The following is a 27,716-nucleotide window of genomic DNA, read 5'->3' as shown; positions in this document are numbered from 1 at the left end:
GTCTCTCAGAGCATAACTCAAAGGGCATCAAGGTGCTCACGAATAACGTTTGGCCGATGGCGGTAGAGAGCGGAGACTTTGTTTCTTTGAAAAACGTTTATTTTATGTGACGACTTTAGTGGACCTCCGACTTGAGCTTGTGAACAAGTCATCAAGAAACGACGTCGCGTTTATATCCCATCAAATTAGCGATGCGAGTTACTGCACCTACGAGTCGCCATGAAACAGAATGATGGAAAACATGCAGCATACATGATGTGCGCATGCTACACATAAGCAAATCAGAAGCGTCCAAGCTTACCCATAGGAACTGGATGATGATGGTGATGATATGTGTTAGGCGCGGAACCGCCGCTTGAGGGCGTCGCGAATGCGCTGGATTCCAGTGACGCAACGCAGGCCATCGACGTGAGATTCGAATGAGCTACGCAAAAACGAAAACCGAGCACCCAAAAATTACCCGTGAATCCGTAAGCCTTTATTGCTGCGCATTGAAAATAAAGACTAAATATACAAAAAAAAGAGATTCAGGAACAGAACGAGCAGTTCAACGTTCCACTGGAATCTGATGCGAGTGCCGTGCACGCACCAGCGTCAACACGTTGCCGCGATTCTCTGCACGCTTCAAACCATGTCTATATATATCAATTTTGAACAATGTACATTGCTGCGAATTCCCCACCGTTGGCGATCGCACCGCGAATTGAGCATTCGACGCGCCGTGCGCAGCCAACGTAGCTCAGCGGTAGAGCATTGGACTTTTAATCCAATGGCCGTGGGTTCGATTCCAAATCAAATCTTTTTCCAGTTCCGTCCATTTTTTGAATATCTTCACGCCATGCCCGCTTCCAGCACCATAGACTTGTCTATTCGCGCACCCGTTGACCACGAGACATCCGTAAAATTCCCGTGACGTCAAATCCCATCCGATACAAAACCCACACGAGCGCTCCTATGCCATATAGTCCGAATCTCAGAATCCAACGTCGTGGTAATATCTGGTTCTAGCACACAAGCCCAAAACACGCACTGATCACCCCAGTGTGTCCAAGCAATCGCAGAAGCACGCACGCTGCCGCAGTGAAGCCCTGCAGCGCCCTGCGCATCAGAGCTCAACGCCGACCCCAAGCTGCTACCAGCGCGCGCGCTCGCATTGCTGGGTATCGCCGCTCGACCTCCTGGCTCATCCATCAACACAGAGCAGCTCAGCATGGAGCACAAGCACCCGCGAAAGCACGACGCCAGAGGTTGCCGCGAGCATCGTGGCGCCCGACGAAGCAACCCCATCGCGCCGTGCGTTGCGGACGTCGGTGCGCGATCGCGCCCCGACGATCTGGCGGCAACGACGCTGTGTGCGAGTCGATCCCGCTCACACACACCCCGCGGCAGAGACGCTCATCGGAGCCAATACCAGCACGACCAGGGCACACTTCGGTAGCGAAACTTCCCTCCATAGCTACTTAGAAACGTTTATGGAACGCCTGAGGCCCTCTCGCGAGTTCTTTGAGGGAACCCGTGCTGAGGAACCTCCGCCACGTGGCCGGCGAAGACTGCTATTCCCGGCACCAGAGACGACGCCAGCGAGCGGAGGCATCGATCGGCTTGCTGGCAGCCGCTCGAGGCCTGTTCACGGAACGCTGCCTGCATCGCTGGTGTCTACACCTGATTCGAGTCCCAGCGGATGCTCCATGCCGCCGCACACAGAACGACGGCGCGAAACATCGATAGCCTCGCCACCGACCCGCCCCGGTCGACTCGGCCTTCCGCGCGTACTCCAGCAGCGATACCCGGACCTGCTGTGGGATCGCCGCATCCCCCAACTACTGCGGCGCCTTACAAACGAAAGCGATAAGAGCGAGACGCAGCTTGAGGCGCTGCGAGAGCTTGGCGACGAGGCGGTTTGGTCTGTTTCATCTGCGAAACAAGGGAACGGCATCGAGCTGATGCGTGACGGCAATGTGCAGACCTTTTTCCAGACCGATGGTGCGCAGCCGCATAAGATCTCAATTCAATTTCGTCAGAAAACCAAAGTCTCGCAAATACGGATGTTTCTGAACTATCAATTGGACGAGAGCTATACACCGAATCGAATCGGCGTCTGGACAGGCACCGATTTCCACGACCTTCGCGAAACCGTTTTTTGCCAGCTTCATGAGCCACGCGGATGGATCACGATTCCACTGCCACCGCCGGCCGCTGTCCTGGAATTCGATGAATCCGGACTGGTTGTGTCGACATCGCCAGCAGCGAGCCCAGCGATGCAGCTGGTGACCGCGGTGGACGCGCGCGTCGAACCTAGACTCCGTACGGAGGACAGTTTCGAAATGCCTCCACCTGACGAGCCCATGCATACATCTGTTGACCTAGACCGCAGGGACAGCACCCTTCCTCATTCGCGAACAGAGAACTCGATGAACACCAGTGAACTGAGTCGCACGATGATGCGAAAGCCTCCACTAGAGTCCGCGTTGGAGGTTTTTCATCTTCAGATCGTCATATATGGAAACCATCAGAACGGGCGAGACTCGCATATTCGACAGATTATGATTGTCGGACCACGCGAGCAAGGCAGCGACTTGCGTCCGAGTTCGGAGCAAGGTCTGTTCTTTACATCGAAAGTTTTCGGATGTTACGCAGTTCTCCGATAGCATGGCAATTCTTGGCTGGCGCTCGTGCGCGAGAAGAAACCGGCTAGCAGCGCGTTTACCATGGTGTACGCCGGCTCTCCGGGTGCCATCCATAGCCGAAAGTCGGAACGAGATGCACATGTGCCTGAGATTCATCGACCCCGGGGCGGCTGCGCTGAGCATGCAATGACGGCGCTGAGAAGAAGCGTCCAGAGAGAGCGCGTCGCGTTCTGCAACGGTAACGTGCAGGCACCTACCGGGTCAAGGTCGTACGACGTGGCGCCGATGCGGCACAGATAGCGAGCTCGTCGCTCCCAGCTGGAGTATCTCCAAGTTCCAGGTCATCGATCTGAGCCTGTAGTTCGCCAATCCGGTTCTGCAGAGCCTCTATTTCAGAATCGAGTTGTCCGATGACAGCCTCTTTGCTCTCTATAGTGGTTGCGGCGAATGTTATCTGGTCCTGCAATTGCCGCTCGAGCGCGTCCCGGGAGCGAGTCAACGCTTCACTTTTCTGTCGATAGTGGCGAAGAAGCTCCGACATTTCGCAATGCTCCCGTTCCATCTCGATACATCGACGCTGCCACCGACCGAGCGCCTCGGTTGCTTCCTGTCGATATGCATCGAACTGCTCTTCGAGCTCCTTGAGCGCTTGTAGAAGCTTCTGCTCGTAGTCGCGGCGCATGCGCTGGGTCTCCTCGCGCACGGCCTCCGCGTTCTCTTCCCGCACGCTCGCAAGCTCGGCTCGCAAACTCGCGACGGTGTCCCAGCTTTGTTGCAACTCATCCTGCAGTTGGTGCTTCTCCGCTTCGAGTCGCTGTATGCGCAATCGCGCTTCCTTTGACTGATATTCGTGGGTTGCCTCGAGGGCCCGCGTTTCGGCTCGGAGCTTTTCTGGCCATGCTGCGAGCCGCTCTTTATAGGATGCAAGTTTTTCCTGGAGTGCTTGCTGATTTTGACGTTCTATTCTGAGGGCCTCCTCTAGAGTGCGATTCTCTTCAGCAGCTGTATCCAGCTTTTCGCGATAACCATCGAGCAGTTGCTCCATTTGCCGATCGTCGGCGAGGTCCATTTCAAGTTGCGCACACCTTCGTTGCAACGACGCGATCAAAGCATCTCGCTTGGCAAGCTCGAGTACCAGCTGGGCGTTCTGGTTTTGTGCAGCACCAGCGACAGGAGCAGAGGACTCGTTCTCTGGTTGAACACGCAACTCGTTTCGGCAGCGCGCTGGCTTCCGTGCAACAGCTGTGTCAGCCGAAGTGCGCGCTGGCACTCCACGAGCACTGTTTCCCTGAGAACCTACACGTTGCCGTTCTGCTGTAAGGGTATCGCGCGTGGGGCTCGGCGCTCTTGCAGCTGGCGAGTGCTTTTGGACCCAAGGCGCTGGCGCAACCGGGTTTTTGGTTTCCTCGACCCCCGGTCCCGTTTCGGGCGCTGCCGACGTCGCCGCAACCCCCGCTTCACCAGAAACCGTCTTCACTGTGTTTGTTGTATCACGCAGTGCCGGCCGGGCAGCTGCTCGCTGGCGCACTCCGAGGCGTTTCGTCTGCGCCTTTCGCAGCTCAGCTGTGTGCTCTCGAAGAATGCACGATAGTGTCGGCGATTCGCCGCCCTGTTGCGCCTCCGATGTTTCCGAAGAACTCGCATCACTATATCGAAGTTTCCGTTGCACGGAACCGAAGAAGCGCTCCCCTGACGAAAACATAGCTTCAGGTGACGCTTTAAACGCCTTGTCGTGCACGCCGACGTCGACGACCAGCCGGAGGAGGCGGTGTTCGGTTCTAGCCCCCCGGGATCGGCAGTGGCGATTCGAGTCTGCGCGCGGGAGGTTGCAACGGTCGATTCGTATTGAATAGCAATGTACATATATATCCCAAATCGTTCGAAGACGATGTGATCGCGATGGTGCGCGGGTTGTGCACCCCCCCCCCCCCCCCGGTCCATCGAATGGCATCACAGCGTATTGTCAGCATGCGCGATGGCTATCCTAACGCGCAGATGAGACATAACAGACACGCTCCTCGGTTGCTCGCACGTTGCAAAGAGACCCCAGATCGCTCATCCAAAGCGAAACACTGATTCGATCACTTGAACAATGGACTCATTGATGCGCCTCTGGTGTCTGGTTGCTTGCTTGCTTGCTTGCTTGCTTGCTTGCGGTTACGCTGGAATCTTGCTGAACCGAAAAACTGCGTCTATCCGGGTCTGGCGGAGCTGCGCAAGTGTTTGCAGACACTGGTGAAGAAATATCTGGCGCTTCGCTGACGCTTTTACGTGTCTCAGATACCAGCGCACGTTTTCATCGAGAAATACGAGCAAGATCGATAGAGCGAGCGGTCGGGTGCCACGCGTGCTGGCCAGCGCTTGAGGTGAGGCTGTAGAAGCGGTCACCGACACGATCGTTGTCGGTGTTCAGAAACAGAACCGATTGGCGGTGTCTATCGAGGCATCGACTCGGGGTGGTTTTTTGCGCTGGCTGGCGGCTGATTTCCAAACTCCGGGATAATCTCTGCAGATGCGCGCACGTCGCCGATAGGGAACTGGATGACGCGGGATGTGTCTTGTTCAGGTATTCGGGCCCATAATATAACGGACGTTTTTTTAAATGACGATGATGATGGTTGCAGTTTCTACATTTGCCATGTAGGGGTTTCTTGGTACCGAGCTCGTTCGCTCTGCATACTGGGTTGCTCTGTCACGGAATCAAATCTGCCACAACGCCGTTTACAGTAGACAATGAACTGCACTGGAGCGGGCTCTCGACCCGTGGACCACTGAGTTCATGCGAACGCACGGCGTTTTGCTTCTAATGACGCATCCCAGAGCTCCTCAACGCGCACGATCCTCTGGGGTGAACCGCACTCGGGCCTGACCACTTCGGCACGTTGTCGGCGTGTCGTGCTGCGCAACGAGGCGATGTGCCATGCGCGACCGCCGGGATAGCGCTTCTGCAGTATCGCTGCGTCGGTCAGCCGTACGCGAAATGCGCAGCAGGAGCGCTTGCCTCACCTCGAAAGGTGTCGTCTTTTATCGTACAGTGTTTCTGCGGCCACTTGTCGTCAAGCATCCCTAATGTAATCATCTCACCGTAAAGCCATGTCTGTCCAGTCGTCAACGGGCGGCTTGGCTGGCGCGTCGGCGGCGCACTCGCACTCTTCAGTTGACGGGGGTACCGTCGCGGGTTCCTTGCCAGCGTCGCCCGCGTCCTGCTCGAGACGCTCTTTCTGTGCAGCGGCCAGGTCCGCCTCCCATCGTCGCAGCAATGACCATCGAGGATCCAGAATAAACTCTTTCAAGAGCTGGCGGTACGAGCGATAGGCGAACAAGGTATCGTAAAACTCAGGAGCCATTTTCTTCAACTTTGGCAGCTTGTTCCAGGGCACACTCGGCAGATCGTGATGCTCGTTGTGGAAACCAATGTTGAACGCGACCCTGTTCGCCCAACCGTAGTACGAGTAGGTGCTCTGGAACGGTAGCGTCGGATAGTGCTCTTGAATCCAACGAGCGCCTAACGGATGTAACCCAACACTGAAGATGCTGGACAGGGTCAAGTAAAAAATACTGATCCAACCGCCTAGAAGCCAAACGCCAACCATGGCTACCAAGTTCACCACTGTGTTGATGCCAAACCAGACGTACTCGCGCATGTTCGGTATGCGGTGGCTGTAAGAAACCAGACGCAAACTCTGGAAAACGAAAAACAGCGCCAGCCACAGAGCCTTGCGCCAGCTCGAGTTGCCTACGAGGCGCGCCTCCCACGCGGCGGGCACATCGGGGTCCCGCTGCACACGGTTGAGCTCGATATGGTGCAGAATATGATAGTATCGGAACATCATCCCCGAGGGAAGCACGTGAATCGTATTCGCTATACAAAGTACTAGACGATTGAGCACAACTGACTCTAAAATGAGGTTATGTGTCGCGTCGTGAATGAGCACCCACTGAGCGTGGTCCACCACAGCGCCAAAAACATACGCGAGCACCGCTGCGCTGACCCAGGAGGTGCGGCCACTTGTGCCAAGCAACACAGCCACGCCAAGCTGCAGCGCAACAAGCAGAACGACGTATAACGCAGACTTTTTGTTGGTACCATAGAGCTTGGAGACCTCGGGGTGCTCACGAAGGAGCCGGGCCCGTCGACTGCCGTGCGGGTGTTTCCGCCGAATTTGCTTTGAGGCCGCAAGCTCAGCGTTCTCCGTGGACAGCCCTAGACGCGACCAGATGCCAACCTGTTTCTCGAGAGTCACGTTCTCCTCGAATACTCGAGACGAGTTCATAGGGAAAATAACGGCAACAGGGCGTGCACAGCGTTCGGTTGACCGTTCACCAGCGCTCGCGTGCCGTGCACCGACAAAAGAACCTCATTTCTCAAACGCGTTGCGCGTCAACGTCAGCGCCGCCCTCACTAGGCGGCGATCACAGTGGGCGGTGTCCGCCCTGGAAGCGCACCCGCCGCGCAACGAAGCATCGCGGCGCGTTTGCATGATCAAACACGATGGACACGTGGCAGGCTCTCCGTGCGCCTCTGCGGTGGCAGCGCGATCCAGGCTTCGGCCACTGTCGTTTCGTGATCGCGTCGCTTTCGGCGATCTGCACTGGAATGCGTGCGTGCAGGTTTCCTGATGGTGTGGTGCGTCGATGTTTTCTTCGATGACAAAACGTTTACATTGACATTGGATCCCAGATTTCGGGGTGGGTATGAAGATTCACGTAATTGTGTACCATGATGCACCATACCTCCAAGTTCCATTACCCGTACTTCCTCAAGGAAATACTGGTCGTTTCGCACGTGCTATTGATCGCTGATTACCTGCCGTGAGCACCCGCCGTAGCGCTCACACCGCTGAACCAGATGCTGCACAGAGACAGAACAGCTTTGCCATACCACTGAGGGCGTCGGCTCGAGGAATGCTTCAGGTGAGACGTAGTTGAGGCTCTTAATTATTCTGAGCGCCTGCAAGCTGCGCAGACAGACCCACGAAAAGCGGCAGCGCGAAGCGATGTACTAGGGGTCCACTAGGGCCAGGCGACGCCCAGACGCAGCATGCCCGCTCCAAGTCCCAGAAGAAACTGCGTTGAGCACAAGTTGCTCGGATCTCAATCAAGCACCTGCCACTTGGCGGCATGAAGCACAAGTCTGGGAGACTCTTCCGGCTCGCGGGAAATTTCACCCATAAGGTAAAGCTTCGAAAATACGGAAACCTGTCCTCCATTTTTACGTATACCGTAGAGGGGAAAAGAAATCGTAATTTCGTTGCTAGTAAGTGATTAGTCTCTGTTCTTTGTTCTACGTAGTGTACTCGATACTCGCACCTGGGAGATGTGGCAGGCACGAGATACGACGCGCACCTCGCCGTTGAAGGGAAACGCGAGCCTGATCTATATGATCTAGCTGTAGAGTACAAGTTGTATTTGCGTTGAAGGCATCGCAAAGAATAGTTTTTCAGTTCAATTGTGTTTCAGCCCTCAAGTAAGTATATTCAAGTGCTTTTCGCTGTTTGTCGGAGAAGCGTTCAAAGTGTGTTCTTTTTCGAATGAAAAATGAAAAAGGAAAGTTATGGAAAAGGAAGTGGAAGATCCTGGAGGCGCAGTGGCGCCGGCTGCCGGAAGTAAACGAAAAACGGTGCCGAGTCCAGGGGAACAGGACGAAGAATCAGAGGCAGGAGGCCGGGAGCCAAAAGCTACACGAAAGGCTACACTACGGCGAGACGGTGGTGAAAGCCTGTCCTCTTCGATTTATCAAGGATCCGTACGAGCAAAAGTTGCAAAAGGCCATCAGAAACCGTGTCGAGTCGTACGCCATGAGTATTATGAAGGCTTTTTCAGGAGTAATGAAATTGGTGACGTAGATGTTTCACGACGTGACGCAAATTGAACCATTCGAGTGTCGGGAAGAATTTTTCAACAAGACCTTCATCCGCCACCTGGCGGTTTGCACAGGGGAAACGCCGACGAGGAATGAGCGGGAGCACGCCCTCCACGAAAGCTTCGCCAACTACCGCTTCAACGTTACTCGATACAGGGGACACTGGCGCATGTACGAAGACAGGGCAATAAAGTATCTCACAAACCTGAAGAATCGTATGAACATAAACCTCAAGCGCTTCATGATACGCTCCGTCTTTGCAATGCGCCCGGGCCTGTCTCGCACAGGGATGTGGGCCATCATCGATGCCATTACGAACGATTCCCGGGATGAGCAGGAGATCGAATTTGTCGACAAGAAAGCGTCACGCAGGAGAACGAAAGAAGCTTCTGTAACCCGTGCGGCTATACAAGAGCACTGTGCAGTCCTGGGGCTGGCGAGTCCAGCAGAAAGTATATCAGAGTTGAAAAAGATGAGGAAGGATACCATCGCCTCATCCTGCGATCTTTCGTGTTTTTGGACCGAGAACTCGAACGCAAGGCGGAGATGAAACTGAGTGAGGAAAACAATGAAGAGTGGGAGAGACGGAAGGCTTTCCTAATGGGCAAGCGCTTCAACGTGGTTCCTATATGCAACATCAAGTCACATTTTGTGAGTATCGGCTCCAGAATCCTTCACGGTATCATGAAGGAGATCTGTCCGGAGTTCGATGTTAGCAGGGAGGAATTCTCCGGTGAAAACCGGGAGACGTACTGGAAGAGTATCTTCGATTTCAAACGTCTCAAAGCGAGCAAACAACAGCTATTCACTGGATTGATCGAAACCGATGGGGTATCCATATGTGTCCAGTATCGGCGGTTGCAGGTGGATCGTCCCATTGTGTCGTCGGCTGCGCCCTCGGCGATGCACAAAGAAACCAATAGGGCGCACCCTGAGACGCAGGAATTGCAGGAGAATGAAAATGTCTCCGGCCTTGAGCCCGGCAACACGAATATCATGACCATCGTTGCTCCGAAGTGTGCGAAGGATGGTATCGACGGCAACTTATGTCAGAAAGACATGTGTCTTTCAAAGTTCTCAGGAGCGAGATACTACCGAGAATCGGGAATAATGAATGCGAGGAAAAAAGTCAGAAGTGGGGCTCATGAGTGAACGTGCCCCCAGGAAGCGATCAGCAGCGTGACGAGCCGAGGAGCGCACTTTCAAGCTTTCCTTTCATTCACGAGAATTCGCGCTGCTCATGACGAGGAGCTGTGGAACGAGCACACCAAGCCGCCCCGTTGTGTTCGTCAGCGTACGAAAATGCACCAGGGGAAGCCGTGTGCATTCAACAACTTCAATGAGTTCAGCGCTCTCAAGGAAGACAAGAGTCAGAAGCTTGTAGTAGCGTACGGAGCAGGGCGTCCACAAAAGCGAGCGCACCAGCGCCGTCGACACGAGCATACACGGAACGCACGCACCGTTTTTCCACAATGCCGATAGATGAGTTCCGAACGTCCTGGATGCACCGTGAGCTCGGGTGTAGACTTCAGAGGGTCGAGATGGGAAAGCGCCAGCGGACCCCTGAGGATATAGAAAAGCACAGAGCGGTGACACAAGAGCAAATGGAACGGGGGGCGAAACCTCGAGGGCCACTTGCATTAGTAAGTACAACCAGTGATAGCAAGAAACGCATCGAGTTCGTGAACCGAGACTTTCACGCCACAATCAGTATCAGGGGATGTGCGGTCCTCGAAAAGAGGCCCGCACTGCTGACGCTAACCAATTTTATCAGGCAGCCTCTGAGGGTTGCATTATGTAACGAGAAGGTAAACCCAGTCGTAGTCGTAGTCGTAGTAGGTGGCCACTCGATAACAACGGCAAGGCGTCTGCGGGCGGGTATGCATTGATGTCTGGGGCGGGGGAGGCGGGGGGGCGCCGCTCGCCCCCCCTGTACACTGCCTATGCGACGTTTGACGCTTGGTCAGGTTGCGGTGCTGCCGGAGGCGGCGCTCCATGTCCGCAGCACAACTTATTCTTGGGAGTGGGTGTCTGTCTGTTCGACAGGACGAACAGTGCTCCCAGCTACGTAGCGTACTCAGCGGAATTCAACTCGAAGCCGCAGAGGAGGAAACGCAGCGGTTCTCGGACCCGCTGACCCCCGAGGAGCGACGCACCGTGAACCCCTGTGCACAGGGGAGAGCGGTATCGCCGCCAGAGGTACCGCGTTTGCCGCACGTACACACAGCCAGTGAGGTTCTTGAGCAGCTCGCACAGAAACCAACGGCATGCTCTCTTGAGTGGCGCGTTCTGCACCGTCCTTTGCTACCGGCAAGCTATCGCAACATTTACTTGCGCTGGTCTCGCCCGGTGCGACACATTCTGATTCTCTTCACCGTCTACTCTGATTCTGCTCGAAGTTCCGCGGTTAAAATATGTCAATGGCTTGAAGCTGAGTATCCAGAACTCATCCTCTACTCGGAAACAGAGCACACGCTACCGGGCACGTTGCACTTTCCACGAGAACAGACGCAGACACCCATCGACCTGGTCATCTGCTTGGGTGGTGATGGACTCGTTTTGCACGCCTGTGCATCGCTCTTTCCGAAAGCGGCACCACCACTGATGCCTTTTCATCTAGGATCTTTGGGCTTTCTCACACCCTTTCCGTTCAACAATTTCCCGTCATGCGTTCGGGAGGTAATGCGCGGCAGCGACGTCACCGTTACGCTGCGAATGAGGCTGGACTGTGCTATCTACAAGGATGGCGATGGTCAGCGACCCCTGATCCAAAAGACTGTATTGAACGAAGTCGTCGTCGACCGTGGTCCAGCACCGTTTCTCAGTAATCTGGAATGTTACTGCGATGACTTTCCAGTGACGCGCATTCAAGCTGACGGAGTCATCCTGGCGACGCCGACGGGTTCCACAGCGTACTCGTTGTCGAGCAACGGCTCGATGGTGCATCCTTCGGTACCAGCTATTCTACTGACGCCGATTTGTCCGCACTCGCTGTCATTTCGACCGGTGATCTTTCCAGACTATGTAACGCTGAAAATTCGCGTATCGCGTCATGCGCGGGGCTCAGCCTGGGTCAGTTTCGACGGACGAGCGCGCACGGAACTCCAGCGCGGGGACTACTTACGAGTTCAGATATCACCTTGGCCTCTAGCTACGTTGAATTATAACGACCAGACACAGGATTGGTTTCGTTCGGTATCACGATGTCTCCGCTGGAATGAGCGACCTATGCAGCGGCTGCTCTCGCTCGAGGGAAACGCCTGGGAAGAGTCGCCCCCGGCTGGCGCTTCACCGAGAGCGCCCAGTGATCTGACCCCGCCAGCTGGCACTGGAAGTCTAGAGCCGGCTCCAGCAACGCCACTGGACTCCTTCAAAGAGGAATGCGGGTCGCCGGACCTGGTAGAGCCCGAGCGGGAGGCATCTACTTTCAGTCGGATCGCCAATGCGTTTCGCTCGCCACCCGAGTGGTTTTTCGCGCGCAGCATGGAGAACGTTCACTGCCCCAAGGGCGACAGTAGCGCTTCTCGCTAGCGTTATACAGTAGCTTTCCGTGCCGACCTCTATTCGGATCTGCTTCCCAGCTCGTCGAGCGAATCAGGTCAGATTGTTGGCACCGTTGCCACGGAGCGCAACGATGCCTCCAGCCTGGGGCCCGACTTGGACCGAACGGCGGCAGAGAGGCCTGTCGTCTGCATGAAACAGACGCCCTCAGACGTTTTGTTGCAGTCAGGGCCGGCGACACTACCCCTGCGGAATACGCTTCCACGTCCTGCTGCTGCAACTGCAGCGGTAACGTGTGTAACCGGTTAGGCGGCGACAGCCGCACGCTGGGCATGGCGGCCATTTCGCAGTGGTCGTGGTGCCCGGCTTCCGACCATGCCGCAATCGCTATCGGTTGTGCGCTGGGATTCTCGTACGCCCCAAGTCGGCTGTGAAGCAGTCATGTTGCGTGCGAACGGGAGCTTCCCAAGGATTCTTGCTTGAAACACAGACGGGGCCCTGCGCGCTGCTCCCATCGCTGCCGGCTACGGTATGCTTGCCGTACACCCAAAGGCGGCTCGGAAGCAGTCATGAATCCAACTTGCGGAAGCTTCCCATGGATTCTTTTGTAAAGTACGGACGGCCTCGGGCGCGGCTCCGCGAACCCGAACCATACGCCACCGTCTCAAAAGGTATGACCAAGCATGTGTTCTATGTAGAGCATGGCCGATCGCTGCGTCTCTGCACCGCATGGTACAATACGATGCACGATGCCCGTATCAGCTTACGGTGAGACGGGTTGTCAAACTCGGGTGTACATGTTCAACATTGCGTGTCTTCCAAATTTTGTCAGCAGTAGCCTTTGTGGGCATTTTTGCAACTACTTCGTTTTCTCCCTGTGATCTCCTGCTTTCGATATACCGGTGTCTCTCGTAGCGACAACTCTGCTGTGCGCAGTCGACGGATGTTGATGGCAGCGCCCAAGACCCGATTACACAGCTCCCAGCAGCTCTTCACGTATTTCATGCGTAGGCGCAAGTTGCGATCTACGCTCCACTCGCAATACGTACCCTCCTTGTGTGCATCGTCGGTGCGCTCTTCACAACAGAAACACTTGTCTGAGACCAGGTGTTCGCACACGTCCACCACCACAATTCCTCTCCCAAGGGCGGACCTGTTGCGCGTTATAGATTGCGTCAACGCTTGGTATACGCCCCCGTTGACGAGAATCAAGGTCTCCGCTGGGTGCCTTGGTCCGTATCCGCACCCGGTGCCATACCGTCCGATCACGGGCTTCTTCTGGGCAATCTCATCGGCAAGTACTCGCTGCGCTGCACGTGCATGCGCACACTGTTCCATTCGACAGAGGATTCATGGAACACGATGTTGTCCATGACTAAAGCAACACCAGTAGGAGGATCCAGGCTGGAGAGCAAGTCGTAACAATCCTTTCCGTCAACGCTCTCTTCGTGCAAGGCAGTGACGCACTCGCCACTGCAAGAGAGCGCGGCGATGACTCGATTCCGAGTGCATGACTCTTTTCCGACCGGGAAAACCGGCGGGAGCCTCTGGGCGCATATCCCCGCAGAGGTACCGTGCTGCAGGTATCGAATGCGCTTTTGTCAGTGGGTGAAAAGAGAATGTCATTTGTTTTTCGAATGGAAGAGATCGTCTGACGTGACAAGTTCAGTAAAGTTCCGACATGAGCTCGTCAACAGGTCCTCAGGCAACGACGTCGAGTGTTTGTCCTTATCAAGCTGTCGGTGCAATTCGCTTCGCCCATAAAATGCCTTGAAACAGAAGATCGAGAACCTGAAGCATGCGCGATTTGGGCATGTCCGACGTAACGAAAGGAGAAGCGTGAAGCCTCGTACGAATGCATTGGATAGACATGTCGGTTACGTTACGAATCCTCCTTCGAGGATATCACGAACCATGCTCATGGCGGTGACGTGGCGAAGTCGATCGACATGGAGTCGTATGGGGCACTCCAAAACGACGACCGAGATTCCTAAAACTACTTATGCGTACGTGAGCCCTTTTTGCTGCACTTGGAATGCCGACGTTCTTCACGTCGTAAACGTAGAAAACATCGAAATTCAGGAGCAGAGCGACCATTCCAGCATTCCGTCTCCATCCGACACCAGTGTCGATACATAGTTTTCAATGCCAACGCCTGGCAAAGACAAGGCACCACCGGACACCATCTCGCTTCACACGTTGGCCGTTGCGCGACATGCCATGGGTTTGTCAACGTGCGGGTCTGGCACGCCTTGGCTAAGCGCTATCTGAGCGGTCGCATGCAAGTTCACTCGAGCACAATGGAGCCGTACACGTGGCAAAGTAATATTTCCAATAACTCAACGTGGCGTGACTCAAAATGCCATCTCTGGTGATCTCGCCCCGCGCACTAGCGCTGCGAAAGCGCTGTCGATCCTCCTCAGCAAACTGCTGGTATACGTGGTACCAGGACGGTAGGTACACCCGCTCGGGGTCAGCCGGCACCTGAACCAGATCAATATCGAAGAGCTCGATAAACTGCTCGTCGACGTAACGGGTTTTGGTGCCGGCGTAGCTGCGGTACTCATTGACGATCGAGCTCAGACTCCAGCCCTGTAGTTTCCGCAGACATCCAACAACGACGCCTACGGCGTGCACGCCGCTTGCACCGCAGATCAACAACGGGTGCGCTGCACGACAGAGTACAGTTTCGAGAGCCTCTTTCACGAGCTCCTCAGAACAGGGTTTCCAGGAAGCCTCAGTCGGCTTGAAGACCCGCATGCCGAGCTGCACGAGCTCCACCTGGTTATCCTCGAAAAACTGGGTGACAACGCGCGTCGGCGACTCTTGAGAAAGCATCAGCACAGTCTTCAGGTTTAGATGTTTTAGAAAAGGGAAACTGAGAGGATGTGGCAAGTTCGCGCGGTAAACGCCTTGCTCGACGATCCCGAACGACTCTGGCGGTGAGAGCGTCGCCAGCGTCTCTGCCTTGGTCGCACTCGAGCGGCTCATAGTTGTTGTTGTTGTTGTTGTTGTTGTGAAGGAAGCAGTGCCTGCAAACACAGGTGCAGCTCCGTCCAATCAACAGTGACAGCGTCGTTGAGCGCCCATGCCACTAGAAGTGCTCGCGTTTCAAACGGCGCTCGTGTGACTGCAGAGTTCGTACGCTCAAGCCCGCTGACGTATAGGTTCCCCTGCGACTCTACGACGGTTTCAGTCGCCGGATGCTGGCGTTCTCCCTCACTTGTGCGTGAACCTGGAGGCTGCGCTTCACAACAGGGACAACTGCGAGCCGAGCAGCATAGCGTTCAAGCGCCGGTGCACGACCGACTCGTCGCGAAAGCGCTGCGCTTTAGAGCAGTGGAGACGGGTAGCCTCTGTTTTGCGGAGGTGTTCGCTGTTTGCGTGCGAATCGTTTTTAGAAGAACGATATAATTCGATGTAGATAAGCCGAAGACCATGTCGTACGTTTCAAAGCGCACGCTTTCGGGTCGCAACCGCGTGATCACTTCTATCCAGTGACAAACCTGGGAAGCCGCCGCTCTAAACGACGCCGGGGAGAACGACAGGGAGCAGGTCTCTGACGAGCCTCTGCGTTTTTTGAACCGGGCTCAGGAAATGTGCAGTACTTGAATCTACAGGCCCCGTCCAGTTTCATAGGTACAGGTTGCAATGGTCCGGCTGCCAGGGCCACGAGCTGCGCCCCACCCTTTGAAATGTATAGCGGGAACACGAGGCACTCGGCACTGCAAGCGCTACCATCATGCATGCATCAAGGTCAACCGCTTCTACGTGATCATCTAGGCTGGAAGTTAGCCGCACGTGACGTGTAGACTGCGTCAGCGACGACGACTCCGACTTGCGACAGCACGCGGCGTCGCTGACCCCGGGTGAAGTCTACGCAGGCCAGAGGTATTCGTGGGTGGCGGTAGACGACGCTGTGGCTCGACATGGACGCTTGCGAAAGCGCTTAGAGGGGCACATACTATCCGGACGCTTCGTGGTGTGCATGCTTTGAGTGCATGCTCAACTCGATCCTGCCTCTATCTACATGCGACTGCAGTAGCATCTGCAGCTTTTAGGGACGCTGCACACGCCCAAAGGAAACCGAGAATGTCCCTGCATACCGTGGAGCACGACGCATACGCGTTGTGCGTCGATCGGGACAGGGATGACAGAGGCGATGCGCTCAACACCAGCCATAAGCGCACAGGGAGCAAGTCGGGTACGATAGGGATGGGTAATAGGCGTCTCGTGCGGCGAAGCCAAGAACGATGTCGATCAAGCGGTCACGAAATGGAAGCGTTCGCACGCCCCAGACTGGGGCCTGATCAGTGTGTGGCATCGCTTTCGATAGAACATTGCGTACAAGGCGGAATAACGTGATACCGCTCTAGTGCATCAGGTTGGATGCATCATGTGAACAAGCGAGAGAGAGAGACAGAAGCGACGCATTCCTGAGCAGACGCGAGCGCCAGTCCCGAGATTCCCTGATGAATCTTCATCGAGAGTCGGTAATGCTCCACTGTGCATCTTGAAAAAGAATAGGTTGACGCATGCACGAATATCATCCACGCTACGCAAGTGGCATCGTTGAACCATTCGCGTTGTTGCTGGGCGACAGCTCATGTCGCGAAGCGGTTACGCTGAAGCAGCGAGTGGGAGGCAGCTCCGCAGCTTTGGGTGCCTCAACCTTCGCAGATGCAAGTTCACACACGCAAGCTCAGCGCCACTGAAAGCAAACCGCGAACATCGAGCCTAGGACGGGTGTTTGGGGTCGAAAGCCCCTCGCAGCGAACCTCGCTGTTGGCTCCGAACACCAAAACGACGGTACGTGAAACCAAGGAACGACGCGTCGCCCTCTCCTAGAGCGTGCAGGTCTCGATACGAGTACCGAAGAAAAGGCTGCATTCGAAGCTGCTCCCGAAAGATTTTACGCGAACCCCGGAGCTCGCCTTGTTTGCGACTTGCTGGGTCCGCGTTCAGCGGGAACGCTCTTGTCGTGGGTGTCCTCGAGGCTGTCGATGACCTGGCGTTCGTCGAAGTCAACGAGGCGTCCGCTTGGGCGCCCTCAATGTCAACTACACGGGGCACCTGTTGGGGCTTTCGCTGATCAGCAGGCGGCAGCGTGACAGCTGGTCGCGGGCGTGCTGGGCTCGCCAGAGTGTTCGCGGGTGCAGTGCTCCGCGGTTCAGTGCCGGTGCGTCCCGCAGGCGGTACAGTGGCCTTGGCTTCCTGGCTTTTTGGGTGCGTATCGTCCTCGAAGTGGTCAAAGTAGCGAGTATCGGCATCATGACTGAGTTCGGGCACGAACGGTGCCCGCATCTCTCGCATGCGATTCCAGTCAAAGCCGTGGAAAAAGGGATGACGTTTGAAGTCCTCGAGACCTTCGCGGGCGCCCAACCTGTTTTCGGGATCTGTCAAGAGAGAACGGATGAGGTCTTTGGCTGCTGGAGACACGTTCGGTCTCGCGGGGAACTGCAACGTCGTGCGCCAATTGAGTATTTTGCGACAAGTCTCCACGGAGTTTTCCGAATAAAAGGCCGGATATCCGTAGAGCATTTCGAAGATGATGACACCCAGACTCCACCAGTCACACTCCTTGCCGTAACCCCTCTTCATGAGCACTTCGGGTGCGATGTAGTCCGGAGTGCCGACCGTGGAAAACATGCGGCGTCGTAGACCGCGTCGCCAGGAGCCTTTGCGTTCTGCCTCGCTCATAGCTGCGATACGATCCCCGCCGGTATACGTCAGATCTGCGCCCGGTTCCAACAACGGCGCCATGCCGTAGACTTGCAGCTCATAGGCCGCAGCGAGTCCAAAGTCGGATAATCGAATGTGACCATCCTTCGCGATAAGAATATTGTCAGGTTTGATGTCGCGGTGAGTAAATCCTAGACGATGCACCTGCTCGATTGCGGTTCCGATTTCGGCAGCGTAGAAACGTGTGCTGTCCTCGTCAAGGGTATCCCTCTGAATGAGCAACTGCATAAGATCACCGCCCGGTAGGTACTCCATGACAAGGTACAGGTGTTCAGCGTCCTGGAACGTGCAGTATAGCTTACAGACGTATGAAGCGGACTCTGCAAGCACCAGGAGGTCGCGCTCGGCTCGTACGTGCGCCACCTGGTCCTTGCGAAGCATTTCGCTCTTGCGGAGACGTTTCATGGCGTAGAGCTCGCCGGACTCGCAACTGCGGACTAGGGAAACTTCGCCAAACGCTCCCCGGCCGATAATTGCGATGTGTTCAAAGTCATCGAGGGTTATTCGACTGCGCATTTCGCGCGCGAACTCCTTTTCCCGTCGGAAGTGCTCGCGGCGTAGCATCTGTTTGTCCGCATCCGAGAGACGAAGGCGCTCGAGCCGTTCCTCAAGAAGTTGACGTCGTGCTTCGGACTCGTTGAATGCGTGGGCAAAGTTGCGGTAATACTGCTCTATCAATCGTTTTGCGTACAGGACTCGCCGTTGGCTCTCATTGACCTGCCGCGAGGAGGCAACTGAAGAGCTCGCAACTGCTGTCTGCTCAACGGATGCAGCTGGTGCGCCAGCGGGTGGAACTCGAGCCGGAGACTTCGATATCTCCAGAGAGCCTACCGTCGTCACTGATTGAAAAGGAGTTGTCGGACAGCTTGAAGAGCTCTTCGCCGAATCCGAATCCGCGTGCAGCTCGCCGGGCTGGTCCCTAGACATGCGCACCAAATGAGGTGATGCGCCTGCACCCGCAGGCTGGAGCATCATGAACGGCCCCTGCTGAAGTCGTTCCCCAGCAGACGCAAAGATGCACCAGAGACGCACAAGAAAGTCGCTCGCACGCCGTGTGTCGTCGTTGCGTCTTTACGTACTCACCGCGACGCGCCGTATAGCTTCAGAGGCAAAAAATGGAATCACTGGTATGGATCGGCTGCTCGGGACGCCACGAACAGCTGCGTGGACACGTCTTCGAGAAGTACCCAGAATCACACACAGTACCGCAGCGGATCTGTTACACTCGTATCCCAGTAGTGCTGCGCACTGACAAGCGCTCGCTCAGCGATACTTGTACCAGCGACCGTCGATCGCACCAAAACGTGCTGCGACGCGTCTGCACTGTGCTTGTCTCGTTCCAGCAGGTTGCTTTCAGGAAAACGACGACGACAACAAGAACAGTCCAGTAGTGATCTGGTCCCAAGTGCCTGTGTTCACTGCTTCGGTGCTCGTTCTTGTCAATAGCAGTCAGTCGGTCACTCAGTCGTTCAGTCACTCGTGGTGCCGTGTGCCTCAGCCGGTCGCTGCCGCAGTCGACGGCAGTGGTGTGGGCGTGTCTGCTCGCGCTCACGCCGGACACGCATCAAGCGCCGGGCGTGTCGAGGCCGCAGCTGCAGCAACGCTGCGATCATAGGCGCCCGGGCGGTGGCGGCGGGAAATTCGGCACTGGATCGGTGCACACCGGAGAACGTCGACATTAGAACTTGGATAAATTGTACTTTAGCTGGTGCGTGTCCAGGCAGCACGCATGCCTCGAGAACCTCATGATTGCTCGAATTAGCATCTTTTCATGAATGGAAGAATAGTCAGGTGAGTATGCAACGTTGACGTGGATGATCTCTGATGGGCAGCGCTTGCCGAGCTCATCGGTTTACCGCTAGTTGGGGCAGGGCGCTAGCTAGCGTGTGCGCACACGCATACGTTGCTGTGAAAGGGACGCTGTTTTCGGGCAGTACGCTCCACTTCACTTGTGCGTTGATCGTCGTTCGTGGCTAGTGGGGTAGGGCGAATATCTGGGCGCATCGTATTGTTTGGAAATAGAATGGATGTAGTGGTCCAGAGGCGAGATGTAAAGTCGATGATGTGGTGCGGTGTCACCTTGTGTGCATCCTATTCATGCATCCAAATCTATGCAAACTGGCAACATGCTATCGACATTCTAACAGGATCGGAATCATCGCTCTACAAAGAACTGAATGGTCCGTTGACTTTGGCGGAACAGGTGGAACCTTCTCTGCAGCGGGAGATCGAAGCGACCCACAACATCAACGCGTCTGTGGAAGCGCGCCTTTCCTCGACACCCCAGCAAGATACCCTTCAAAGTGCAGCTGGACGTTTTACGATCGGTGAACTGGGCCCGCATCGGATGCACTTTTGCGCGCAGACAATGCGCATGTTCCTTCGGTCCATTCTCTTCGGCCGTGGACGCAACGCTCGAAAAGACAATGTGCCAGTGTGCCTGCGCCCAAGCGATGCCCCAGCGCAGATGCTCGCACACAACAGGAAAAAGTCGCTGCCGCCTCTGCCACCAGGTGCACGCCATCAAGGCGATCGCGTCCCCAGCCCTGAGCAGTCTCGCTCGAATGTCGATAGGCACGGGCGACAGCGCACGCACGCCGTCTAAACAGCTGCCTTTGATCGAGCATTCGAAACGACGCTCCGGCTCGCCGTCAACCAGTCGTCGGAGTCGGATTCGATGCCAATCTCGTCGGCGAGCTCCCGCGGCTTGCGCTCCATACCCTCGGCCATTTGAAGAATGATCTGCCGTGCCCGGGAACGCCTGAGACGCAGCGCTTTAAGCGCTCGTTCGTGCTGTTGCTGAATGTACTGCCGTCGGCTGCTATCGTAGCCGGCACAGTGTACTTGGAGCTTTTCAATGCGCTCGTCGATCGTCGCAGTTTCGGTTTCTAGAAGAGCAACCCGCTCTTTTGCTTCCTCTGTTCGAGGCTGCGCAGAGAGCTCACTGATCTTAGCCTCCAGCACCTGGCACTCCGCTGATAGTTCCTCGAGCTCGTTCGCAAGTGTCTCCAGACGCGAGTCCAGTGCAGCTGTCTCTTCGGCAGACGGCAGGGCGATATTCTTCTGCCGAATCAGGTACAGTTTAGCCTTTCCATACTCTTTGCAGGTTACGTACTCTGAAGTTACCAGTTCAGTAAGTGCTTTATCCAAAGCAGCTTTCTTCATGTCTCCCTTATTTGCTAAACTGTCTAGAATATTTTGCAACGAGAACGGCCGGTTCTGACTCGCGAGAAAATCGTGGACGAGCTGCAAGTTCTTATCTCGAAATGTTGGTGCTGTCGTCTGATTACCGGTGTCCACGTTCTCCTCATCTTCATCTTTCGTCCGAGCTCTTTTCTTTCTCGTTGAAGGCGACTTTGCCGGCATGGACTCGCCCAGTTCGCGCAACGTCAGCACACGCGCTGTAGCGGGTAATCCCAGTGCGACACCGTCCAGCAGTAGACGGCACGGTGTTGGCGCCAGCGTTCCCGCCACCAGCATCGACAGTGCGCGCACGCCGCTGCCCGCGCACGCATCCAGCAGCAGCGCGCCTATCATGGCGAGCTTCGCAACATTCCTTCCCATCGACAGAACGTTGATTCGGACAAGGAATCCTCGATTGCGCACTTGATATCAGCGATTGGTAGTGTGTTCATCGCTCCACACGTCGGCTCCAAGTTCAACGACGAGTCACGGATGGTGACGCGCGCTGTCGCTCAGTGAGTAAATAGCGCATGAGGTGCGCGTGCATGCATTTGCATTGTTGGTTATTTGTCGATGCGTGTCCCAGGATGCGTGACTCTATGCCACTCATCACGAGCACGCATCGACATGTTTCTCTTGGAATATGGGATCGAAGCATTGCTCCAAATGTTCTGTGAATGCACGGGCAATCTGGATATCTAGGGATACTGCCCAAGGTGCTTTCAATTTGCTTGTGATACTGGATGGAAGCATTGCTCCAAATGTTCTGTGAATGCACGGGCAACCTGGATATCTAGGGATACTGCCCAAGGTTTATTCAAGTTACCTGTGATACTGGATGGAAGCATTGCTCCAAATGTTCTGTGAATGCACGGGCAATCTGAATATCTAGGGACACTGCCCAAGGTTCTGTATCAACGCCTGAGCATTCCATTCATCCATGAATCGCCTCCAATTTACGAATAGAGACTTACTAGGTCCAGCGACCTCTCGTGCGCCACACCTACGGTTAACGCCGAGCTCAGCGGAGCAGAGACAGCGATGCCGCACGCTCGCGAACGTCGAGGTCGCCGAAAGCTCTGCTCCGCCAAGTTCATTGGAATGCTCTCCGCAAAATCGGCGGTGACACTGAAGGGTCCACGTGTGGTAGCACGCGCTTCTCGGAACCAGCCACAATCACAACGAACGGACTTGACGCAGAGCGCGCGCGAGGCAGCAATGTCAGCCCGTCTACCTTTAGTAGCGCTGAGTTTGTGGAAACGCCAAAGCCCCGCATCCGTCCATCGCACAGAATACCTGCGATGCCGCTTCTGGTGCACGATGCACTTCCCGCGGGGCGGAAACGAGATCCAGCTTCTTTCGGAACAAGCAATAAGCCTCTCGACACGTTGACATGGCTCGCAGCGTCGCCAGCGAGCTTTCGATGCACCTGCTAGGCGAGTGGGGAGCTTTCACCCGCCTTGTCCTCAGCGGCATCTGCGGTAGTAGAAACGACTTGTTCGAGTAGCGCAGGTGCGGGTAGCCGCTCTTGGCTCTGGGAAACCCCAATCAACAACTCACGATATGTATTCAGAATGGTTTCCAGAGCGGGATTCGATGCCAGCAGTGGTAACACAATCTGTCGAATGAGCGCCATATTGGAAGCTTTCCAGCCATCGCGCTGCTGGCTGTCGATGCATTCCCCTGAACTCACAGTAGTGCTGAAACCCCCGAGTTGATCACAAAGCGCAACAAGACGGGCCTCGTCACCGATCTGGACGAGCCACTCGACCAGCCTCTGTAACCAGAAACGAGCCTCAGCTTCCTTCTGCAACCTGAAGGCCGTCACAAACAAAAGCTCGAGATGTGCTGTCGTGTCACTCGCTTCCCGTTCTGGGTCCGCAACCTCGCGCAGACCTACGCGCTCTGGATCAATAAACGAAAAATTCCTGTCTTCGGTACACGGATCCGTGCAGTCCAGGGTCGGCAAAGCCTGCTGCTTTCGGGCGTCGTAGCCGGTTGCGGATACCGTCGCCTCAGAAAAGGGACTCGCAAGGAAAGTGTCTTCCATCAGCCGGATCCATGTGGCGTGCGCACCCTGATGCATATAGACATCGCCGTTGCGGAGAAACAGGAGTAGCACTTGACGCGAAGCATCCCATTCGAAGCGTTCGGGCAACAACCGCACTGGCTCGAGATTTTCGCTCGCCAGCAGAAAACTGGCACTGCCCCAAGCGAGTGGGCGCGAGGTTTGCTCGGGCCTCCAGTCCGTCAAATCGGTGACGTGATGGACTTGGAACGAAGCCTTTTCGGTTAAGATGAGGATCACTCGTTCATGGCGTGCCATCCAGATCGCTGGTGCATCCAACATGAACGGTGGCGCCAGGCGGAGTCCACTGCGGCCAGAGAGTACGTGCAGTGCAGCATCACTAGTACCCAGGATGATTGCATTGGATCCAGGTGTGCTGGTGAGCGCAGTGACGGCTCCCCGAACGACTTGTTTCCATAGAGGCGAACCAGAGCGCACCCCAAAAACGAGCGAAGTATTCAGTGGTTGACCAACAGATTCGATGCAAAAATTCGGCGAAGCGTCCTCGAGAATCCAGAGACGTCTTCTTGTATCCGTGCCGGTCGACAGAGGAATCGTTGACCTGGGGGTTCCCGATGAAGCCACCGGTGCTACTGTAGAGGTCGCTTTCGGTGTCGCGGCAGCGGTGGCGAGACCATGCATCTCTGTATGGTTGTTCGCCAACGACTGCTCTCTTCGGACGCCGCTGTCGCTACGGAGTGCATTTCTAGGAGGTTTTGGCAGCACTTCTGGTGTGGAGGCGCCATTCATCGCAAGTGACCGTTGGCGTTTCTTCGCCTGCACGGCATCAGCAGAGTCAAGTGGTTCGCGCTCAACGCCCGCTGACGCCAAGTGAGCAGCATGCTGCTTAGCTGCAACGCCGAGCGACGGTGTGGCAGTGGCGTGTTGCCCGCCTATCGGTACTGGAATGATCCTTCGCTTCCCGTCCTTAAGACGTTCCTCCCGCTGATTTTCCAAACGCAGCTGGACGCCAGCAGCAGGGCTGGGCTCCTTCGCGCCCGCTTTGCCTGAGGATGGCGGGCGCGAATCCCCCGGCATCGAATGCTCGACGACAGGTGTACTGGTCTCTGCTCCGCTCTTCGCGAATGCGGGTGCTTGCTGCGCGAGCTTGCTCCGCTGCAGTGCAAGTGCGACGGGATCCAGCATACCACAGCTCGCATCTCCCAGCTGGTTCGATGGATGTGCCCGCAGGGGGTTCACGCCACCAGTGAACAGAGTCATCTCTTTGGTGATCGCCTCCTTGGCTACCGCCTCTGGTACAACGTAGCCAAGCTCTTCCGGATCAAACTGCGCAAAGAAAACACTCCCGTCCGTTGAACAAGCTACCAGAATATCGCCGGCAGTGTTCCAACTCAAGTCCAGAACATCCCCGTCAAATAAATCTACGAGAGAAACGAACGGTTTGCCGTGGTCTGCTCGCCAGATCGTCAAGCCGTGATCTTTGCTACCTAGGGCGACGCAAAAATAGAGTCTGTTCTTCTCCTCGAATGGAGGATGCGGTGAGCGTGCGTATACGCACGGTGACCATCGAATTGACACCACTGGCGCCCGATGCCCAACAAACTCGATCGGATCTGCAAAGTCCTGTATACGACGGTACAGAGGCGCAACATGGCACTTGTTCCGATAGCCGTTGGTGGCGACAAGCTCGGCACCCGATGGCGACCATGCCAATCGCATAAACCAGGATCGCAAGTTTGCCTCAGTCGTCGCCGCCTCAAACTCTTCAGAAAGGCGTCTTTCTATTTCGCCCCAGTGGTCGGTACGCCACAAGAGCACCGAGCGATCGTCAGACTGGGTGGCAATGAACTGGTTAGCCGGATCCCAGGAGACGCCTTTCACCATCCCATGATGGCCTCGCAGGCGAGCAAGGAGGCTCCCGTTTGCAGTGATCCATTGATCATCATCCCCATGCTTTGTGCTCAGCTCTATACGCCAGACGCATACGGTATTGTCCACTGAGCAGGAGGCAAGCGCCTCCCCGTGCGGGGCAAAACTCACGTCGAGAACGTCCGAGTCATGTGCGCGTAAGATCGTACAAACAGACCAGTGTTCCTTGCAGGCCGCACCGAGCGGCGCTTGAAGCAACGTCCCGCGGGCAAATGGCTCAACCGCCGTCACCGCTCCAGCAGCAGCAGGCACTCGACTAGATAGCAAGACAGTGCCGTCGTCGCCACCAGAGGCTAGAACGTTGCCGCCCGGATGCCAGCGAACGACGTTCGCAGCACCCTGGTGTGCCGGTGTTACAACGCCGATCAGTGCCGACTCCAGAGTGTTCTCACATGCACCGTTCTGTTGTGGTGTCGTGCTTTCGTGCGGTGCACCGGGCTTACCAAGAAGGCGAGCGCACTGTTGTTTGGCGTCCTCCCAGAGCGCACCTAGCCGCCATAAATGGATCTTTCCATCCTGTCCACATGTCGCTAGTCGCACCTCATCCAGAGGAGCATCACGAGCGCACGGCTGAATGTCTAGAGAGAAAATGGGCACACAGGCGTTATCAGCTCCTGCTCGCCGTCTGTCACTGCTTGTTGACAAACTGTTTGTTTGCTCCCCGGTTCCAAAGCCACGTTGGACGCCCAGAGGTCCGTTCCCAGTCCCGGCCGCGTGACGAAGCCAAACGGGTTTCGTGAAAATCACCATCCAACACGACCGGTAGGATCGCTCCTAGCGTCCGCAAAAAGCGTCCGTTTACCTAGCGTCAAGGAGTCGCGTTACCCAGACGCTGCACAAGCGCGGGAATGACGCAACCCTGCATCTGGCTGGAGCGGCGATCGATCTGCTTCCGAGGCATGGTACTGGTCTTTTTTTTCGATGATCGATGGTGTGTCGCTCAGTCGATACGCGGGATACCAGCGCACCTGCGGTATATAGCATGCTCGGGTGTTATGATGGAGGTCCATAATGCAGCGGTTCGAACATTGATATAGTGAAGCCTGCATACGGCAACACCAAGAGAAGCGCTCTCCGTTTCTAATAGGCATTTTTCGCGCATCTGACAGTAGTAGTAGCAGTAGCAGCAGCGACAGTGTGCTGGGGATTCATGTCGTAGCCGGTTCTCGCCCGAGGCTAGACATCGACCAGTAGCGGAGCACGCTTTCCAATCCATAAAGGATGAGCCCTGATCCAGAGTGCGGTTGGTGCTCACAACATAGAGTATTTTCGAGGAATTGGGTTGCATGGGCATTGCGAATATCTCGCAGGATCCATAGCAGAGCCCTGTACTCGCAAGTGTCGCATCGGTGCATCAGGTGAGCAGCTTGCGGGTGTGCGGACGCTACCCACGATCGAGGTCTGCACCGAACACACCTCCATAACGGAGGTAGACGGGTTGCACTTTCGCCAGGGCGTGCTTTCATGACACATTATGGACTCTGCAGTCGAACCTGAGCTCCATTCAAGGCCTCTCGTATGAAGCAGAGAAACTGGGGCGCTCGCGCTCAAGCCGGCGCCCGCAAAAGCATAGTGCTCGAGACAAACCCTCGGCATCCAGAGAGTCTCTCGATGAAGCCCCGGTTCTATGGATGGAGCGCTTGCATCCATCGAACGGAACCTCCAGACTTCTCAACGCGAACGTGGTACGGATCCGCAGTAACGACCCGGAGTTTCGGCGTGATATCGATGTGGCGTTTCGCCGGATATCAGGGAGCAACGCTATGGGATATGGAAGGGAAAATCGTTCGCCACAATACCCCATCGCTCTTCTTTTCCAGCAGAATGTTTACACGAGCCAGGGATTCCCGATGATACGCTGGATAGCACCGATCAGAGAAGCATCCATCGTTCCATGGATAACCGCCAAGCTTTACAGTGCATACTTCTCCTCGGAGATATTGGCTATTTCTTGCGCTCAACCGAGTGTCGAGCGTTCCGTGAGCATCCGAGGTAGAGCGAGCACCTTCTTGGCGCCACGCCACCAATCGATACAGGTGTACGCGTGCAGGTTCGCCAAAGGGCAACGAGCATCGCGCATTCCATTCGCCGGGCGGCGTGCACCGACTTGGAAAGCTCAAGCATTTGGATACTTCCAAGATATGCATAGAGCATCGGTGAGCGAGCTTGGATTAAAGTCGGGATGCTCACGACCTCTCTGCGGAACGGAATCACTCAGTTCCGCTGCACGGCACTGGCTGCTGATCCCAGAAACCGTGACTTTACCATCGAAGCTGGCTGGAGCAAAAGCCCCGGCGCAAGCTGTGTCCACGGCATTATCGCTACTGTCAAAGCGATGGAGTGTGATGCTCCGGGATCACCGCATCGACGACTCGTTCGAAGACTATTCCACCGAAAGCTGGTGTCAGACACAGACGCAATCGAAGGGGCCCATCCAGCATCGCGAGCATGACAAAAGCCGCATGCCATAGCCCGCGTTCGTGCGACTCGTCCAGCAGTACCGTATGGTTGAACGGGGGTGTTGAAGCACAGCGTGAATCCAAGCGTGCTATCATGCAATATGCCCTGGGCGAGGAAGCCTCCCAGCGTGCTGCTTTCGCTTCGACAGCGCTCTGTCACAGACGGAATACATGCCACAGTGCACCGCGAATGCATAGACATAGATGAGCGCTTTCAGAGAGGCGAAGTTGGCGTCCAAGCGAATGTATCGCACGATGGAATACAGAGGTAGAGCTGTGGATGCAGCATTTCGAGATGCCGCAGTGCCGCATACACGACGCTCTGCAAGTCTGGCTGCAGGCTTACGCCCTACACCATGGAATACAGGACATTCAGAGAAGCT

At 55.8% G+C, this 27,716-nt stretch overlaps 8 protein-coding genes and 3 non-coding genes across 11 annotated transcripts, besides 2 other annotated features; 4 read left to right on the top strand and 7 right to left on the bottom strand.

The window, feature by feature from the left end:
• Positions 1-676: 676 nt before the first annotated feature.
• Positions 677-786, top strand: CYME_CMP322R. The gene is made up of 2 exons: positions 677-690; positions 729-786. It is a non-coding gene; the product is annotated as a tRNA-Lys (tRNA).
• A 686-nt stretch (positions 787-1,472) lies between these two features.
• Positions 1,473-2,648, top strand: CYME_CMP321C (similar to anaphase-promoting complex subunit 10; the record flags this gene model as incomplete). Its single annotated transcript, XM_005537891.1, has 1 exon — positions 1,473-2,648. The coding sequence occupies one exon, from the start codon at positions 1,473-1,475 to the stop codon at positions 2,646-2,648; it is 1,176 nt and encodes a 391-aa protein (XP_005537948.1).
• A 232-nt stretch (positions 2,649-2,880) lies between these two features.
• CYME_CMP320C (hypothetical protein) lies at positions 2,881-4,329 on the bottom strand (the record flags this gene model as incomplete). Its single annotated transcript, XM_005537890.1, has 1 exon — positions 2,881-4,329. The coding sequence occupies one exon, from the start codon at positions 4,327-4,329 to the stop codon at positions 2,881-2,883; it is 1,449 nt and encodes a 482-aa protein (XP_005537947.1).
• A 390-nt stretch (positions 4,330-4,719) lies between these two features.
• Positions 4,720-5,246: a sequence feature (possible transcribed region).
• Positions 5,247-5,707: 461 nt separating this feature from the next.
• On the bottom strand, positions 5,708-6,901 carry CYME_CMP318C (sphingolipid delta 4 desaturase protein DES-1; the record flags this gene model as incomplete). Its single annotated transcript, XM_005537889.1, has 1 exon — positions 5,708-6,901. The coding sequence occupies one exon, from the start codon at positions 6,899-6,901 to the stop codon at positions 5,708-5,710; it is 1,194 nt and encodes a 397-aa protein (XP_005537946.1).
• A 369-nt stretch (positions 6,902-7,270) lies between these two features.
• Positions 7,271-10,311: a sequence feature (repetitive element).
• On the bottom strand, positions 7,878-10,295 carry CYME_CMP316T. The gene has a single exon (XR_002461537.1). It is a non-coding gene; the product is annotated as a hypothetical transcript (transcript).
• Positions 10,312-10,485: 174 nt separating the features above from the next.
• On the top strand, positions 10,486-12,021 carry CYME_CMP315C (hypothetical protein, conserved; the record flags this gene model as incomplete). Its single annotated transcript, XM_005537888.1, has 1 exon — positions 10,486-12,021. One exon carries the CDS (start codon positions 10,486-10,488, stop codon positions 12,019-12,021), a length of 1,536 nt encoding a protein of 511 aa, XP_005537945.1.
• Positions 12,022-14,247: 2,226 nt separating this feature from the next.
• CYME_CMP314C (similar to tyrosine phosphatase Oca1p) lies at positions 14,248-14,982 on the bottom strand (the record flags this gene model as incomplete). The annotated part of the gene is made up of 1 exon (XM_005537887.1): positions 14,248-14,982. The coding sequence occupies one exon, from the start codon at positions 14,980-14,982 to the stop codon at positions 14,248-14,250; it is 735 nt and encodes a 244-aa protein (XP_005537944.1).
• A 499-nt stretch (positions 14,983-15,481) lies between these two features.
• On the top strand, positions 15,482-17,872 carry CYME_CMP313T. The gene has a single exon (XR_002461536.1). It is a non-coding gene; the product is annotated as a hypothetical transcript (transcript).
• Positions 16,729-18,708, bottom strand: CYME_CMP312C (DBF2-related serine/threonine kinase Orb6; the record flags this gene model as incomplete). The annotated part of the gene is made up of 1 exon (XM_005537886.1): positions 16,729-18,708. One exon carries the CDS (start codon positions 18,706-18,708, stop codon positions 16,729-16,731), a length of 1,980 nt encoding a protein of 659 aa, XP_005537943.1.
• Positions 18,709-20,334: 1,626 nt separating this feature from the next.
• Positions 20,335-21,099, bottom strand: CYME_CMP311C (TBP-1 interacting protein; the record flags this gene model as incomplete). Its single annotated transcript, XM_005537885.1, has 1 exon — positions 20,335-21,099. One exon carries the CDS (start codon positions 21,097-21,099, stop codon positions 20,335-20,337), a length of 765 nt encoding a protein of 254 aa, XP_005537942.1.
• A 1,249-nt stretch (positions 21,100-22,348) lies between these two features.
• Positions 22,349-25,624, bottom strand: CYME_CMP310C (probable WD repeat domain protein; the record flags this gene model as incomplete). The annotated part of the gene is made up of 1 exon (XM_005537884.1): positions 22,349-25,624. The coding sequence occupies one exon, from the start codon at positions 25,622-25,624 to the stop codon at positions 22,349-22,351; it is 3,276 nt and encodes a 1,091-aa protein (XP_005537941.1).
• Positions 25,625-27,716: the final 2,092 nt, after the last annotated feature.

This window comes from Cyanidioschyzon merolae, chromosome 16, assembly GCF_000091205.1.
Source record: "Cyanidioschyzon merolae strain 10D DNA, chromosome 16, complete genome".
NCBI classification, from domain to species: Eukaryota; Rhodophyta; class Bangiophyceae; order Cyanidiales; family Cyanidiaceae; genus Cyanidioschyzon; species Cyanidioschyzon merolae.
This window is presented reverse-complemented; position numbering and strand designations above follow the sequence as displayed.